We start from the raw sequence: 17,891 nt of genomic DNA, 5'->3' as shown, positions 1-17,891 counted from the left end.
TACAACAGACCTACACCAAGGCACATTATTATGAAAATACCTAACATTCAAAATAAAGACAGAATTTTAAAGGCTGCGAGAGAAAAGAATCAGATTACATTCAGGGGGAAACCAATAAGAATATCAGCAGATTTTTTAGTACAGACCCTAAAAGCTAGAAGGGCCTGGAACAACATTTACCAAGCCCTGAAAGAAAATGGATGCCAACCAAGAATTTTATACCCAGCAAAACTTACTTTCAGATTTGACGATGAGATAAAATCCTTCCATGATAAACAAAAGCTAAAGGAATTTACTAAAAGAAAGCTGGCATTACAGAACATTCTCAGCAAAATATTCCATGAGGAAGAGATGAAAAACAACGATGTAAATCAGCAACAGGAGGAACTAGCCTAAAGGAATAACCAAATAAAGGAGAAACCAAATCATGTCAAAAAACAAAAATGAGTGTGCAGGCCATTTAGCTCATCTCGTAGAGTTCCTGACTCTCATGCTGGAGGCCTGGGTTCGAGTCCCAGCACTCTGGAATTGTGGAAATAACAAACAAAAAACAAAAATGAGTCCAATGACTAGGAATACAAATCACAATAATAACTATGAATGTTAATGGCCTGAACTCATCAATCAAAAGACATAGACTGGCAGAATGGATTAAAAAGAAAAATTCAACAATATGCTGCCTGCAAGAGACCCATCTCATAGAAAGAGATACTCATAGACTAAAGGTGAAAGGATGGGAAAAAACATACCATGCACACGGACACAGCAAAAAAGCTGGAGTATCCATTCTCATTATAGATAATGTGGACTTCAAGCCAAAACTAGTCACAAGGGATAAACAAGGACATTACATACTGCTTAAGGGAAGCATAAATCAGCAAGACATAACAATCATAAATATCTATGCCCCGAACATTGGCTCATCCATGTACGTCAAACAAATCCTTCTCAATTCCAGAAATCAAATAGACCACAACGCAATAATACTAGGTGATTTTAACACACCTCTCTCACCGCTGGATAGATCGTCCAAACAAAAATTGAATAAAGAAACCATAGATCTCAATAACATAATCAACAATTTAGACTTAACCGACTTATATAGAATATACCATCCAACAAAGAACGAATACACTTTCTTCTCAGCAGCACATGAATCATTCTCTAAAATAGACCATGCATTATGGCACAAAGCTACTGTTAGCAAATACAAGAAGATAGAGATACTACAATGTACTCTATCAGATCATAATGGACTGAAATTAGAAATAAATGACAGAATAAAAAACAGAAACTTCTCCAATACTTGGAGATTAAATAATACACTATTATACGATGAATGGATAACAGAAGACATCAGGAGGGAAATTAAAAAATTCTTAGAAGTAAATGAGAACAAAGACATCATATCAAAATCTCTGGGACACTATGAAAGCAGTACTGAGAGGAAGATTTATTTCATGGGGCACATTCAACAAAAGAAGTAGAAATCAACAAATAAACGACTTAACACTACAGCTCAAAGCCCTAGAAAAAGAAGAGCAGACCAACACCAAAAGTAGTAGAAGACAGGAAATAGTTAAACTCAGAGCTGAAATCAATGAAATTGAAACAAAAGAAACAATACAAAAAATTGACAAAAAAAATAGTTAGTTCTTTGAAAAAATAAACAAAATTGATAAACCTTTAGCCACACTAACAAAGAGAAGACGAGAGAAAACCCAAATCACTAAAATTCGGAATGAACAAGGAAATATCACGACAGACAGGATTGAAATACAAAACATAATGAGAAGCTATTTTGAAAATCTATACTCCAACAAAATAGAAAATTTCAAAGACATCAACAGGTTTCTAGAGACATATGGATTGCCTAAACTGAAAGAGGAGGACATACACAATTTAAATAGACCAATTTCAAGTACTGAAATAGAAGAAGTCATCAAAAGCCTACCAACAAAGAAAAGTCCGGGACCAGATGGGTTCTCAGCCGAGTTCTACAAAACCTTTAAAGAAGAGCTCATTCCAATACTTCTCAAAGTATTCCATAAAATAGAAGAGGAGGGAACCCTCCCAAACTCATTCTATGAAGCCAATATCACCCTGATACCTAAACCAGACAGAGATACATCGAGGTAAGAAAATTTCAGACCAATATTCTTAATGAACATCGACACAAAAATTCTCAACAAAATTTTAGCAAATCGCATACAAAAATATATTAAAAAGATAGTGCACCACGATCAAGTGGGTTTTATCCCAGGGATGCAAGGTTGGTTCAACATCCAGAAATCAATAAATGTCATTCACCATATCAACAGACTAAAAGTTAAGAATCACATGATTATTTCAATAGATGCGGAAAAAGCATTCGGTAAAATACAGCATCCCTTCATGCTCAAAACACTAGAAAAAATTGGGGTAGTGGGATCATTCCTTAACATTGTAAAGGCCATCTATGCTAAGCCCATGGCCAATATCATTCTAAATGGTGAAAAACTGAAAGCATTCCCCCTAAAAACTGGAACAAGGCAGGGATGCCCTCTTTCACCACTTCTACTCAACATTGTTCTTGAGACTCTAGCCAGAGCAATTAGACAAACCAAAGAAATTAAAGGGATACGAATTGGAAAAGAGGAACTCAAACTATCCCTGTTCGGTGATGACATGATTATATATTTAGAGGAACCTGGAAATTCCACCAGAAAACTCTTAGAACTCATAAGTGAATTCAGTAAAGTAGCAGGTTACAAGATCAATGCTCATAAATCCAATGCATTTTTATACATAAGTGATGAATCTTCAGAAAGAGAAATTAGGAAAACTACCCCATTCACAATAGCATCGAAAAAAATAAAATACTTGGGAACCAATCTCACAAAAGAGGTGAAAGACCTCTACAATGAGAACTACAGAACACTAAAGAAAGAAATTAAAGAAAACCTTAGAAGATGGAAAGATCTCCCATGTTCATAGAAGGAAGAATTAATATTGTCAAAATGGCCATACTACTAAAAGTGCTATATAGATTCAATGCAATTCCAATTAAAATCCCAATGATGTACCTTACAGAAATAGAGCAAGCAATTATGAAATTCATCTGGAAGAATAAGAAACCCAGAATAGCTAAAGCAATCCTCAGTAGAAAGAGCAAAGCAGGGGGTATCGCAATACCAGATCTTCAACTCTATTACAAAGCAATAGTAACAAAAACGGCATGGTATTGGTACCAAAATAGACAGGTAGATCAATGGTACAGAATAGAGCACACAGACACAAACCCAAATAAATACAATTTTCTCATACTAGACAAAGGTGCCAAAAATATGCAATGGAGAAAAGATAGCCTCTTCAACAAATGGTGCTGAGAAAACTGGAAAACCATATGCAACAGAATGAAATTAAACCTCTATCTCTCACCCTGCACAAAACTCAACTCACAATGGATCAAGGACCTCAGAATCAGACCAGAGACCCTGCATCTTATAGAAGAAAAAGTAGGTCCAAACCTTCAACTTGTTGGCTTAGGATCAGACTTCCTTAACAGGACTCCCATAGCACAAGAAATAAAAGCAAGAATCAACAACTGGGATAGATTCAAACTAAAAAGCTTTCTCTCAACAAAGGAAACTATCAGTAATGTGAAGAGAGAGCCTACAGAGTGGGAGAATATCTTTGCCACTCATACTTCAGATAGAGCGCTAATATCCCGAATCTATAAAGAACTCAAAAAACTCTACACCAAGAATACAAATAATCCAGTCAACAAATGGGCTAAGGAAATGAACAGACACTTCACAGAAGAAGATCTACAAGCAATCAACAGATATATGAAAAAATGTTCAACATCTTTAGTAATAAGAGAAATGCAAATCAAAACTACCCTAGGATTTCATCTCACCCCAATTAGAATGGCGATTATCAAGAACATAAGCAACAATAGGTGTTGGAGAGGATGTGGGGGAAAAGGTACACTCATACATTGCTGGTAGGGTTGCAAACTAGTGCAGCCACTCTGGAAAGCAGTATGGAGATTCCTCAGAAAGTTTGGAATGGAACCACCATTTGAGCCAGCTATCCCACTCCTTGGCCTATACCCAAAGGACTTAAAATCAGCATACTACAGAGATACAGCCACATCAATGTTCATAGCTGCTCAATTCACTATAGCCAGATTGTGGAACCAACCCAGATGCCCTTCAGTTGATGAATGGATAAAGAAACTGTGGCATATATATATACAATGGAATATTACTCCACTATGAGGAATGACAAAATTATGGCATTTGCAGGCAAATGGATGAAATTGGAGGATATCATGCTAAGTGAGATAAGCCAATCTCAAAAAACTAAAGGACGAATGATCTCGCTGATAAGCGGATAAGGACATATGTGGGGGTAGGAAGGGTTAGTGTTAGGGTTAGGGTTAGTGTTACGTTTAGGGTTAGGGATAAGGAGGGTGGTAACAATGGAGGAAGAAAGGGATGTATAGCGGGAAAAGAGGGGTGGGAGGGGAAGGGGGAAGTGAAAAAATAACAGAATGAATCAAACAACATTGCCCTATGTAAATTTATGATTTTTAATTAAAATTTTTAAAAAAAGAAAAAAAAACAAAAAAAACAAAAAACAATTGTATGTTTTAATAAGTTCTAAATCCATTGGTATCTGAGTCTGTGAAAAGGGGGAAATAGATGCCCAACTTGCCCATTCTGAGTGCTGGAATCCTAACTTAAAAAATAAAGTAACATCAACCCTATTATAATCATATTTCAAGGAGTTGTTTAAATTGGAACTTTATAGATACATATATAGGCAAAGGATTTATTGATAGTTATGGAGTCCATGATATGGAATGAGAACTGTATTCAGTTGACATAAGCATAAATATATACAGCTACAAGTGCTATTAATGGACTCTGTCCATGGCCTCGTGGAAGTCACTCCCTCATGTTGTCATCTCCTGTATTCATTCTGCACTGGCCCTGTCTAACCTAAAGAATACTGCAGAAATAAATGATACAGCTTCACCTTATTGTCTTGGACTTCTCTGTGCAAAGTCAGCTATCATGTAAGAAGTCTGACCACCATGAGACCGCCATGCTCTACAGTTCAGTCAGCCACATGAAGCATTCCTTCTGCCCCAGCCAAGGGTTTGAACATATGAATGAGAAAGCCATCAGCACACCCAAGTCAGCCAGTCCTTCTTCAGCCGACCCCAGCCCTTGAAACAAATGCTTGAGAAACTTAGAGAACTGTCTTATTCTAGTCTTCCTCAGAACTGTGAGAGATAAATTGTTGATATGTCTGTAATTTGGGGAATGGTTACTATTCAGCAATAGAAAATCAGAACTCAGCTTTCTTACTCCTTGTCTTTCTGCTCTAGGGTGTTGAAAACCCTGTGACCAAGTTCTTCTTGTCTGCAATTACAAATGCTAGCATTCTTTATATGTAGATTGCTAATGGAGGCTATGCCTCCCCACCCCTCCATATTCCATGTCAGATGCTGCTGTCCACTTGTTCATAAAAGCCTTCTGTATGCTTTCTTTTAAACACTGGGAGTAGCTTTGACCAGTTTTTTGTTTCTCTTTGTTTGGTTTGGTTTGTTGTTTTTTATTTTGGTACTGGGTATTGAACCTAGAGGTGCTTTACCATGGAGCTAAATGCCCAGCTCTTTTTAAATTTTACTTTGAGAAAGGGTCTCACTACGTTGCTGGGGCTGTCCTCAAACTTGTGATCCTCCTGCTTCAGCTTCTTGGGAAGCTCAGATTACAAGCATAGACCACACACTGCTGTTCTGTTTTTTTTTTTGTTTTGTTTTTTTTTTTTTGACTTTGTACTTCTCTTTAATATATGCTTGGCCTTTGTTCTCTAAGTAGCAGCAAAGAGAGGATTTTAGAGTCTTCAAATTTTGTTGGGAAAACACTTCCTCATTGGCTAAGAACTAAAATTATACCCACCCCAGGACAGGTCCATGACACTTTTTTTATAATACCTTTAGACTTCCTCCTGGCAAACTGATTTAGAGCCAAAACTCTTTAATCATTCTGAGCTTAATATTGTATCAGCATGTGGTTGAACAATACTTTCTTATAGTTTCTATGTCCATGGTTTCTAGGAACATTGTACGGAATGTGTGAGATACACAGAGGATCTCATGCATTGCCTGAGACGTAGAGTTCAGCTTCATATTTTGTATGTTTGTGTGTGCAGTCATTTTGACAGAGCTTGAGAAGTATACCCTTTAAAATTTACATACTGTGTATTTTATTTACTGAAAAACCGATGAACACTGTAGAGCAAAGAAAATTAGCAGACTTTCTATATGTATCAGCATGGACAAATCACATAATGCGGGGAGAAGGACGCAAGTCAAAGTGGATTACATATCATGTGCATCTGTTCATGTAAAGTTCAAGAGCAATCAACATCAAACTCCACGGGTTAGGGATACATGATCAGTGTTTAAACTACTTAGAAAAGCATATACATAAGTACCATGGTAGCCAGGAACAAGTTAACTAACCCTTTATTGGGGAGCAGCCGATGGAGTTGGTGAAAGTAATATGAAATTCTATTTTTTAACTCAACTGATAGATACATAGGTATTTGCCTAATAGTTATCATTTAAGCTATATTTGTGTACACTAAACAATTCTTTATGAATATTTCACATAAAAAATTTAAAGCAATCAAGAGACTTCTAGATCTAGAGATATATTTTTGAATATGTATACTAAACACATACAAATATGTTTTTTCTGATTAGGAAGTTAATACATATTCATTTATGTATTATGTAATTCATATAAAATTTATGGAATAGAGAAGAAAAATTAAAACCTATAATCCTACCACTCTAGACTTTTTTTGAAAAAAAAATTTAGTAGTAGATGGACACAATACCTTTATTTTATTTATTTATTTTTATGTGGTGCTAAGGATCGAACCCAATGCCTCACACATGCTAGGCAAGTGTACTACCACTGAACCAAAAGCCCAGACCCCATTTTAGACTGTCTGAGATAACCATCTTTGACATTTTAGCTTATTTCCTTGAAATTTCTAAAATTTGTTGGTGATCTTCTCTTTTTAAAAGCAAAATTGGGAACATACTATACTTGCTATTTTGAAAGCTGATCTTTTCACTTAATATATCATGAGGATTTTCCCATTCTGTGACACTTCTTTGAAAAAGTACTTCACTCTTGAGCCTAGCCACAGGCCTGAGAATCACCCTGTGCATTGAATTCCCCAAGTGTTCTGGCATTTTTTTATGCTGTCAGCCTGTAAGCATAATATGAATCAGCTCGTTGACTCCTTGTTGAAATTTTATTTCTGGAGTTCTGGGGCACACCTGTAATCCCAGAGATCGAGGAGGCTGAGGCAGGAGGATCTCAAGTTCAAAGCCAGCCTCAGCAACTTGGCAAGACCCTGACTCAAAATAAAAAATAAAAAAGACTAGGGATATAACTCAGTCTTAAAGTGCCCCTAGGTTCAGTCTCCAGTACCAAAATATTTTTTTTAATTTAAATTTGATACATTTAGATCTTCATAATGATTTTCCAATTGCCCTCCACTGGCAGTGAGGCACCCTTTAAAATAAGGGTACCAGGATCCATTCCTAATAAAATTTATCTGCATTCATTATGACATGTAGAAAATGTTTACCTTTTGAGTGTTTTCCTTCAACCTGTTCTTTTTCAGCTAGCAATTTTTCAAAAGTATTACTACTATAAATCTCTAATTTATTTAAAGAAAATGGTAAAAGTTATTTGAGAAAAGTTATATGGGTAAATAAATTTTAACTATTTTTTTTTCCCAACAAGGATGCTCCTAAATATGCCATGAAAGTCAGCTAGCTAGGGCTGGGGATGTAGTGAAGGGGTAGAGTGCTTACCTAGCATTCCTGAGGCAGTGGTTCAATCCACAGCAGGGGGATGTGGTCAGTATAACAGTAAGAAAAAAAATGAAGATTGTTTCAGCATGCTCATAATTGAAAAACTTGAATAAAAGGGGTAAACACATGTCTAAGTTTTGTTTTTGTAATACTGGGTGTTGAACTCAGGGCCTCCAACATATTAGGCAAGCCCTGTACCACTGGGCTACATCCACAGCTCTTTTTTAAAATTTATCAATTTGCTGTTTTCCGAGTGTTCAAGTCCATTAAATGTGTTAAGCAAAATATTTGTGGACAAAATTGGATAAAATCACAAATATTTTTCTTCCCCAGTTCTCAAAAATTAAGGAACATTTGTATAGTAAGTAGTAGGGGTAAAGTAAACAGGACTTTGTGCCTTACATGTTTATGAAAGATACTGTATACAAAAAAATAGGTAAGAAAAATTGTTTTAAATGACTACATTTTGGAGAGTTATCTCTTTCTACCTATTTTTAAAACAATGAAGAATTATGTAAACAAAATAAAAGGTTTTCAGATTTGTCTCTGAAAAAAAGTCACCACAGTGGAACCAGGAAATATTTAAAAAGAAGAAAAGTCACCACTGTTCTTTAGAGTGGAATCAAGAAAGTTTGTTTCATTGTGTGTATATTTTCCATCTCCTCTGGAGATTATTCTTTATTTAGAATAAGAGATTGGCAATAATTCTAGACATAAAGAACTAGTTCTGTTGTTTCCAGACTGATTTTACAAGATTTTTTAAATTGGTAATAGTTTATACATTAAAGACTAGTTTGAAATAAAATGATAGTGTCATAAAAATTTGATTCTTTCAACCTCATAATTTTTGTTTTCATTTCATTGTGTAACTGTAATAAAGAGTTTCTCAAGCACAGCACTACTGACATTTTGGGCTGATTTCTGCTTTGTTGTGTGGGGATGTTCCATGCATTGCAATATGTTTAACAGCATCTCTGGCCTTTACCACAGATTCCAATAGTGATACCCAGTTATGAAAACAAAAATGTCTGACACTGCCAAGGGCCTCGCCACCACCAGGCAAATTCAACTCCACATGAGATTCACAGCTCTAGTGTATTTACTGAAATTGTATTATGCTTTTTAGGAGCATAATTTGGAATAAAGGAATATACCATTAGTAACTAGGCACAAAATCAGAATAAAAAAACTGCTATGCAGTAATTTTAGATAGATCAGCACAACCAAAAATGTCAGACTGCATATCTTAATCAAAGACTAGATTGTCTAGGTAATTGGTATAGAACAGATGACTAGAAACATTTTAGCAGGTGCCACATGGGGAAAATAAAATTACTTAATAGTTACAAGTGTAATTTATGGCTGTTGGGTTAATCATTATTTTTAAAACGTAAGGATCTGCAGATAGGAAAGGACACATGAAGGTCTTTTATACTATTTTGTGTTACCCCCAAATCACAGCAGTTTTCCATGGCCTGCTGGAATAAAAATGCGTTTCACTACTTTTGTCATTATGTCTACAACAGGAGATGCCCAGTGCCCTGCTGGGAACATCATTAATCTAACTTCCTCTACAAAATTTTTGGCATTTGTATCATGACAGGCACTCCTCAGGCAAGTCGACCGGTGGGTGTCCTTCAGTTCAAACATGTGCCAGAGGAAGTAGAGAAACATAGCTTGATGAGAAGCAAAATATTTAAATAGGACCATAGAACCATTATCACATCTAACAAATTAAAATAATCTCTTAAAAGCATCAAGTATCCTGCCATTCTTCCAATTTTGAATTGTCTCACAAATGTCATTTTCTGTTTTTTAAACTTTTTCTTTTTCGGTTCTGGGGAATTGATTCTCAGATTTTCATTTGAATCAGAACTCCAAAAAGATTCACACCTTGTGATTATTTGATATATTTCTTAAATATTTTCTAATCTTTAAGCTTCTCCTCCTTCCCTCCCTACCCCTCCTACCCCTCCTAATTTAGTTGTTGAAAAAACTGTGTTGTTTATATTATGCGTTTTCCAACAGCCTGGAGTTTGTCTGGTAGTGTCACTTGCATTTCTCTGTCTGCCCCCACTGTTTCCTGTACACTGGCAGTTGCAGCTAAAGAAAGGCTTGATCAGAATCAGATTCCATTTTCTTTTTGGCAAGTCTAAAAACAAGGCAATTGCCAATGGCAGCATTGTTAGCCTCTTGTTTAGTGACTTAAATTGATTTAGGTGACATTAACTGAATTTTTACTATATACTCAGCAAGGTGCTTATGTTCTGTAGGCATTATTTAATCTTATTTAATAAGCCTCATAATACCATACCAATTTCTGTCTTATGAACGAATCTCTTCATAGAGCCAAGTAGTCTTATTGTGTGTGTGTGTGTGTGTGTGTGTGTGTGTGTGTGTGTGTGTGCGCGCGCGTGTGTTACCGGAGATTGAACCCGGGTGCTCTGCCCTGAGCTACATCCCCAGTCCTTTTTATTTTATATTTTAGACAGGGTCTCACTAAGTTGCCAAGGCTGACATCAAACTTGTGATCCTCCTGTCTCAGGCTCTGGAGTAGCTGGGATTACAGGCATGTGCTATCACACCTGACCTTTAGGTATTGTTGTTGTTGTTGTTGTTGTTTTGTGGTGCTGGGTATTGAACCCAGGGTCTTGTGCTTGCAAGGCAAGTACTCTACCAACTGAGCTATATCCCCAGCCCCCAGATGTATTTTAAACAATCCCCTCAGTATATATCCCATTGTTATTTATGTGACTCAATGTAGAATTCTATCTGAATTTTTTACTGGATTCATTTGGAGCTATATAAAAATGTTGTGCATTAAAGGCCCTTTAAATTTTTAATGATAAAGCTCAAAAACCCACCATGTAACTGAATTCATTATACTCAACTTTGGGGACTAGGCTTCACCATCTGTTAACCTCACAGAGGCAGATAGCGAAACCACAAATAGGGCCAACAGAATTCGGTATTTCCTGAGTCGATTTTTCCTTTGCAGCCATTGTCTTCTGCAGGTGCACTTATGGCTCTTTCATCTCTTTTGCTTTCTTTGCGAGCTCACAGTGCTCACAGTGTCCTACTGTTTTCCAGTGTGAGAAACTGGCTCGTGGTTGTAAAAGCAAAACTAGGTTTTCATTGTTTGTTTATGTATCTTTAATTCATTCTGCTCAATACTCTCCATAATCCTCAGTTCTACTGTTTATAAAATCCGACTATTGGAGCTCCAGACCCCAACACTAATGCCAAATTGTTGACCAACTATCACTTTTGAAGATTAAATTGTTTGATGTGGGGTTGATGGAGAAAAGGCACCAACTGGCCCAAGCTGCAATTAGATACCAGAGCATGGAAAGTCAAACAATGCAAAGAAGATCCCATTGTGTGGCTTCACAAGTTGACATACAAGGAATAATTTACTCTGGATATGTCTTAATCCTTCTTCTCCATTTATTTCTCTTTTCATAGTTAAAACATTCTCCTCAGTTTTCAGAAAATCTATTAACATTTGGTTGGTTGACTAAAAGGGCCCGAAAGCCCTGTTGAATACAATAGGGAAATAGGAAAGTCTGTGGATTCTGATTTCATATTCTGGTTGTCACTATGAGACATTAGACAAATAACCATTCTTTGTTCTTATTTCTTGAAAAGATATTTTTATCACGATTATTCACACTTAAAATTCTTAATCTGAAGCCATCTTTTGTATGCTCCTAGTAAATGGGAATTTTATCTGTTTTTACCTGATCTTACACTGGTGCATGGCACAAGTGCTTCAGCTTAATAAGTAGCTTTTGATGATGGTGGTATTTGAAAGGTTATACTTCTTAAAGGATATTTTGTTCTCTTTTTCCTTGGCAGGACCAAGGAGCTTCCTTTTCTAAGACCAGTGCTGTTCGGATAGGGTGAAAGTGTACTTTGTTCTAAGATTGCCATATGAAAGCCTTAGAATATATATACTGTGTGATTCCAAGGGGGAAAATCACATCCTAGGACAGTGAATGCTGACTTGGTGCTGAATGAATGATCGTTATGTGTTCTTTTACTCACAGGCTCGCTTCTCATATGTGCGGATGAAATACCTTTTCTTTTCCTGGTTGGTGGTTTTTGTTGGAAGCTGGATTATATATGTTCAGTATTCTACCTATACAGAACTATGCAGAGGAAAGGACTGTAAGAAAATAATAGTAAGTATTTTTAATTTTCAAGCTTTCTGAAAGTCTCTTAATGACACACTAGATTCATTATTTACTAATACTTGTTTTCAAAAATGAAAATTAATTTGATGTTAGAGTTGTGCTGAATTTCTTAGCTTATTAATATGACCCAGCCAGGAATATTTCCCACTTTGAAAAATGCAGTATTCAGAAATTTAAATACAAAAATGTAGATAAGTTAGCATGGGAGCATCCTCATTTACAAAAAAGGATGTTTGTTTTTAGATATATTGAAAGTTTAGTTTATTCTAATTTGATGAATTTTTCTTTTCTTTTTGTACTGGGGATTGAACCCAGGGACTTGTGCATGCTGAACAAACACTTTATCACTGAGCTATGGAATAGCTATAGCCCTTTTGTAAAATTTTGAGACAAGGTCTCACTAAGTTGCCCAGGCTGGCCTCATACTTGTGCTCCTCCTGCTTCAGCCTTCCAAGTAAGCTGAGACTACAGGCATAAGCCACCATACCCAACCAGATTCTTTTCTTATGTTTATAAAAGTATTTTTTACATGCAGCATTTTTGGAACATATATTTTAAATAAATGAAGTTATTCTCAAATCCCAAAATTTATCTAAAACACGTGTTTGTTATTTGATTTCTATCCTAGTGATTTGATATATCTCAGGAAAATCACTATCAGTCTACAATTTATATTAGCACTTATTGGTTCCATAGCATTTATATTTTAAATGTTTGAGGATTTCAAGTAAATTTAACTCCTTGCTTTCTACCAATAGCTTCTAATATAAATAATATGAAAACACTTCATCTCAGAATTTTGTATATGTGTGTAAATATATATATGTATGTGTGTATACATATAAATACATGTATATATGTATATATATGCATAAATATATGTATATATATGTACATACATATATATATATATATATATATAGTTTTCTTTTGCTTTTCTGTTGTTGGGGCTCAAACCCAATGCTTTGTGCATTCTGAGTAGGTGCTGTATCATTAAGTCATACTCCCAGCCCATAGAATTATATTTCTAATAATAGTGATTTGGGATATTCCAATGTTTGTAAATTATTAGGTTCTACAATTATTGAATGTGACTCTTTGCCCAGGCCAGTGGTGCTAGGTGGGTGCATTTATCAGGGAACAAGATGTCTTTGACCTTACAGAGCTTGTAGTCAAGCAGGGAAGAAAAGAGTGATCACAGTAAGGTGAGATAAATGTTAGGATAACAAGTATTATGGCAACGTAAGTCAGGGAGGCCTGATACTTGCCAAAGTTCCAAAAAATAGAAAATAAAAATCAGTTTAACACCAGGGACTCTCTCAGTCAAGATTAAAAAACCATTATTCAGGAATATTATAAATTTCTTAAATAGACAAGGCAGGAATTACTAATATAAGAAGCAGGGGAACAAATTACTAAAGTGTTCCAAATCAAGGTTCAAAGACATCAGACCTATGTCTGTTTCAATTGACCATTCTGGATCCTTGAAGAATTTTAAGATAGGAAGAACCTCTGGAACCAGTTGATGTACTATGCATTTCACATGTTCATTAATCCTTAAATTAAGACTATGGAAATCCCCCAAGCCCATTTTACAAATAAGAAATATGACCCAGAGAGAGAAAATAATTTTCCCAAGATGATGGAACCAGAATTTGAACCAATTCTGTTTCTATATAAAGCTCACACCTTTTCTCCTACCCTATGTCTGAAAAGACCGACAAAGGAGGTGCACCTAGTTAAGCTAACAAAAAGCCACAAAACTCATCAACCCAACTTCAGTAAAGGAAGAAGGAGGACTTTTGCAATCATTTATAATCACGTGCAAATTACCAAAATTATTTGAAATGTGTATTTCCCTTCCACTAGGCAACCTTTCTCAAACCAGTTACCTTTGGGCACATTAATAGGTATCGCAGGGTTGAATGTGTGTCTCAATGGTAGAGCACTTGCCTGACACTCACGAGGCCCTGGGTTCCATCCCCAGCACCCAAAAAAAAGGGGGGGTTTGTTATTCCATGGATAAAATATTCTCCTGGTTAGAAATATTTAGAAACATAGGGCTAAATGAGTAAATAGCTGGCTTTACTGAATACTTCTCAAGGTCTTTAAATATAGTAATTGTGTGTTATGCTTTTCCAAGAGAGAGCAAATGTCCTTGATTAGAAAAAAATACATCCCCACCATCGCCTTTCCAGGAAGGCCCGTTAACATCATCTGGTGATATTAGGAATACTATTCCAAGGGATTCAGCCAAAATTAAATGGATACAATTTTAAATATCTCGTATTGATACAACATTTTATAAAATGTAAGGCACATATTGGTACAGATTCTGTCACAAATGAATTTTAGTTGAAGTGCCTCATTTTCACTTTAATTTAATTTCCCCTTAATTTATAAGAAATGGAAACAGAGCCTAATTCTAGCATAATTGGATGGTTATCTTATTGAAACTTGAAACTAATGAAAAGGCTTTCTGAGTCTAAAGTACCTTCTTTTCCTAAGACTGACTTTAAAAATATTTGTAGTTACTCTGCATTTGAGATTATGTCTTTAAAATCTACCATAACTGTTGTTACTAAGGACAGTCGTAATAACCTAAGATAATGCTAACATTGCATAGAAACTATGGGTTTAGAACTAAATAACAAGCAGAAAAAATATTTTAAAGTGTATTTTAAAGCTGCAAAGAACTAACATGTTAGTGAGGAATTACTTCAGGATCTGGGAGAGAGGGCTGGGGTTGCAGCTTAGTGTTAGAGTGCTTGCCTAGCATGTGTGAAGCACTAGGTTCAATTCTCAGCACCACACATAAATAAATAGATAAATAAATGTCCATCAACAATTTTAAAAGTATTTTTAAAAAAAGATCTGGAAGAGGATAATATTCAAGAAAGGTAAATTTATTTTCTGTGACTGTTTACCCTGGAAATGTATGCCCTGAAATACACAGTCTTATGTTGGGGCTAGGAAATAAAAATCTAATTCCAATCTAACCAAGAGTGAGAAACCTGGCTCACCATACTTTAGGCTGAGACCCTGAAGGCCAAACACCAGGAATAAAGGGGAACTGAAAGAATTTCAGAATGGTGAGCTGGTTTTTGTAACCTCCTTTACCCTGGAGGAATTTGCTAATTCTGTGCATGGACAGGGGTCTAAGAAGCAGAACTCAGTCATGTGGGGCATAAGGACATTTTCATCAATGACAGACCATGTGATGATATATGCCATATAGCCTAGGTGTGTAGCAGCTGTAACATCTAGGTTTGTGTAAGTACATTCTATGATGTATGCAATGATGAAACCACCTAATCATGCACTTCTCAGAAATATCCCAGTTGTTAGTGATGCATGTACTACCATCATGTTAGTGATGTATGTACTACCAAAGAGCCACTGTGGGGACAAGAAACTGACAGAGTAGAAAATTGGAGGCACTTCATTTCCAATTTCTGGGATTTTTCAGAATGAGAGTCTAAAATTTCACTGGAAAGCAGAGTACATGTTTTGGTGGTCTCATAGAGATTAGAGTTATGAATCTGCTGGAGGAAGAAGCCCCAGTGAATGCCAGGCTCTCAGGTAAAAACTCCAAATGGCTTGGAATGGGGATGAGCCAAAAGTAACTTAAGCTTTACCAGAGCAACAACGCAGCTTCAACTCAACATGGCACATAAATTTGTAAAGGTTATCAGCTATCAATGTTATCAGCTGCCTTTAGAGGGAAGGGAAACCCTGTGTAGAGGCATTATTAAAAAAAAAAATTAGGGCTGGAGTTGTGACTCAGTGGTGGAGCACTTGCCTGGCATGTGTGAAGCCCTGGGTTCAATACTTAGCACCACATATAAATAAAAAAAATAAATAAATAAAAGATCCATTGACAACTTAAAAAAAAATCTTAAAAAAAATTACAGAGAATGCCAAAAGACAAGATTATATGACCTTCAAATCAAGAAATTAACAAAGACACTAAAAGCAGATCCACAGATGATTTGGATATTAGAGACCTCCAAAAAGGATTTCATATTCATGTTTAATTAAATAGGACAAATAGTAGAGGAAAGAGAAAAAACAATGAATAATTTCAGAAAGAATTGTGATATGTGAAAAAGGATCAGGAAGATGGTTTGGACATTCCTTGAAGCATTAAGCATAGAATTACCATATGATCCAACAACTTCACTTCTAGGTATCTACCAGAAGAATGGAAAGCAGCGATTCAAACAGATACTTGCACACCAGTGTTCATAGTAACATTATTCACAATAGCCAAAAGACAGAAACAACCCAATTTTCTCTCAGTGAGTGGGTAAATTAAATGTAGTACAACTTGAGCACCCCTGATCCAAAATCCAAAATACTTTGAAATCCAGAATGTTCCAAAATCCAAAACTTCTTGTGCACTGACATGATATTCAAAACATTTAAGATTGGGCATGGTGGTATGTGGGGGTCCTCTCTGCCACGTCCCGTTTGGAGGAGAAAAGGGTTAACTGCTAGAGGAGGATGTTGGCAGTTTTTCTAATACCCAAAAAACTTATCTACTCAATAAACACACAAGAGCCAATACTCTTTTTATATGAGAGGGAGCATGACGGGTCTGGCCATACCAGCTCTGGCCTTTTACGACAACTAGCCCAACTCTCCTTTATTTATAACATACAGGTAAAGGGGACAAAAGGGAGGAACTTCTGTGATGGACAGAATAGGGGAAAATTCTAGAAGGAGACAGGGAACCACTCCCACACAGTGCCATGCTTCCCAGCAGTTCCCAGAAGCCAGACCTCTGCATCCCATGGCTCAAGTCTGATTCTGTTAAATAAGGACAGCTTCCCACAGTGGTACATACCTATAATTCCAGTAAATATAATCCCTTCCTGCTGAGGTAGGAGGATCACAAGTTCAAGTCCAACTTGGGTAACCTAGTGAGACCCTGTCTCAAAATAAACAGTAGGAAGGGACATGACTCTGAGGGCCAGTCCTAAAAGGGACTCAATGAAAGCTGTTTACTACCTCTACTCCCAGCAGTTAAGGGATTGAGTGCTTCAGGTCTGGAGGAGATTTGGGTGGTTTACGATGGCACCAACTATAATATGTTTAAACCCAAATGTTGGTAATTAAATTAAATATAAATAGACCACATGTTTCAGTTGAAAGACAAAGATTGTTAGACTGTATTTTAAAAAAATCAAAATCTATTTATAAGAGACATGTCTAAAATATAAAGATATTGAAAGTTAAAAGAACAGGGAGGGCTGGGGTTGTGGCTCAGTTGTAGAGTGCTTGCCTACCATTTGTGAGGACCTGGGCTCAATCCTCAGCACTACATAAAAATAAAATAAAGGTATTGTGTCCACCTACAACTAAAACAAGATATTAAAAGAAGAACAGGGAAGCATTCATGTAAATATTTAAAGTCTAACAATATGTGTCATTTTATACAGATCATGCCTCCCCCTAACTCTGGGGATTGAATTTGGGACTTTGCACTTGCTAAGCATGAGCTGTACCACCAAGCTAAATCCTCAACTCTTATACCTCTTTTTAAAGTCTGAATTAGTCTTTACGGTCCTGAAATGAAATGAAATGAAATGAAAAGCATATTTTGAATTTGTTTCTCTAATGTTTAAGTTGGTACAATATCTGCCTAAGTAATTGCCTGGCATTTTCATAAATTATGGCAATGTCTGTACTTTCTTCTGGTCCTGGTAATTCTTGTTTTGAAATGTGTAGTCTAAACCAGTTGTCTGTCTTCCTCTGTATTCCTACATAGACTGTTCTTTTATTAAGTGGACTGA

At 36.1% G+C, this 17,891-nt stretch overlaps 1 protein-coding gene across 2 annotated transcripts in view; it reads left to right on the top strand.

The window, feature by feature from the left end:
• Nucleotides 1-17,891, top strand: part of DIPK1A (divergent protein kinase domain 1A) — a 133,019-nt gene that overhangs the window by 70,215 nt on the left and 44,913 nt on the right. For both annotated transcript variants that reach the window (XM_079150827.1, XM_079150828.1), the window contains exon 2: nucleotides 11,947-12,081. In XM_079150827.1, the coding sequence (XP_079006953.1) occupies nucleotides 11,947-12,081 (135 nt within the window). The remainder of the gene's footprint in view (nucleotides 1-11,946; nucleotides 12,082-17,891) is intronic.

The sequence above is a fragment of the Sciurus vulgaris genome (assembly GCF_902686455.1).
Source record: "Sciurus vulgaris genome assembly, chromosome: 1".
Classification (NCBI taxonomy): Eukaryota; Metazoa; Chordata; class Mammalia; order Rodentia; family Sciuridae; genus Sciurus; species Sciurus vulgaris.
This window is presented reverse-complemented; position numbering and strand designations above follow the sequence as displayed.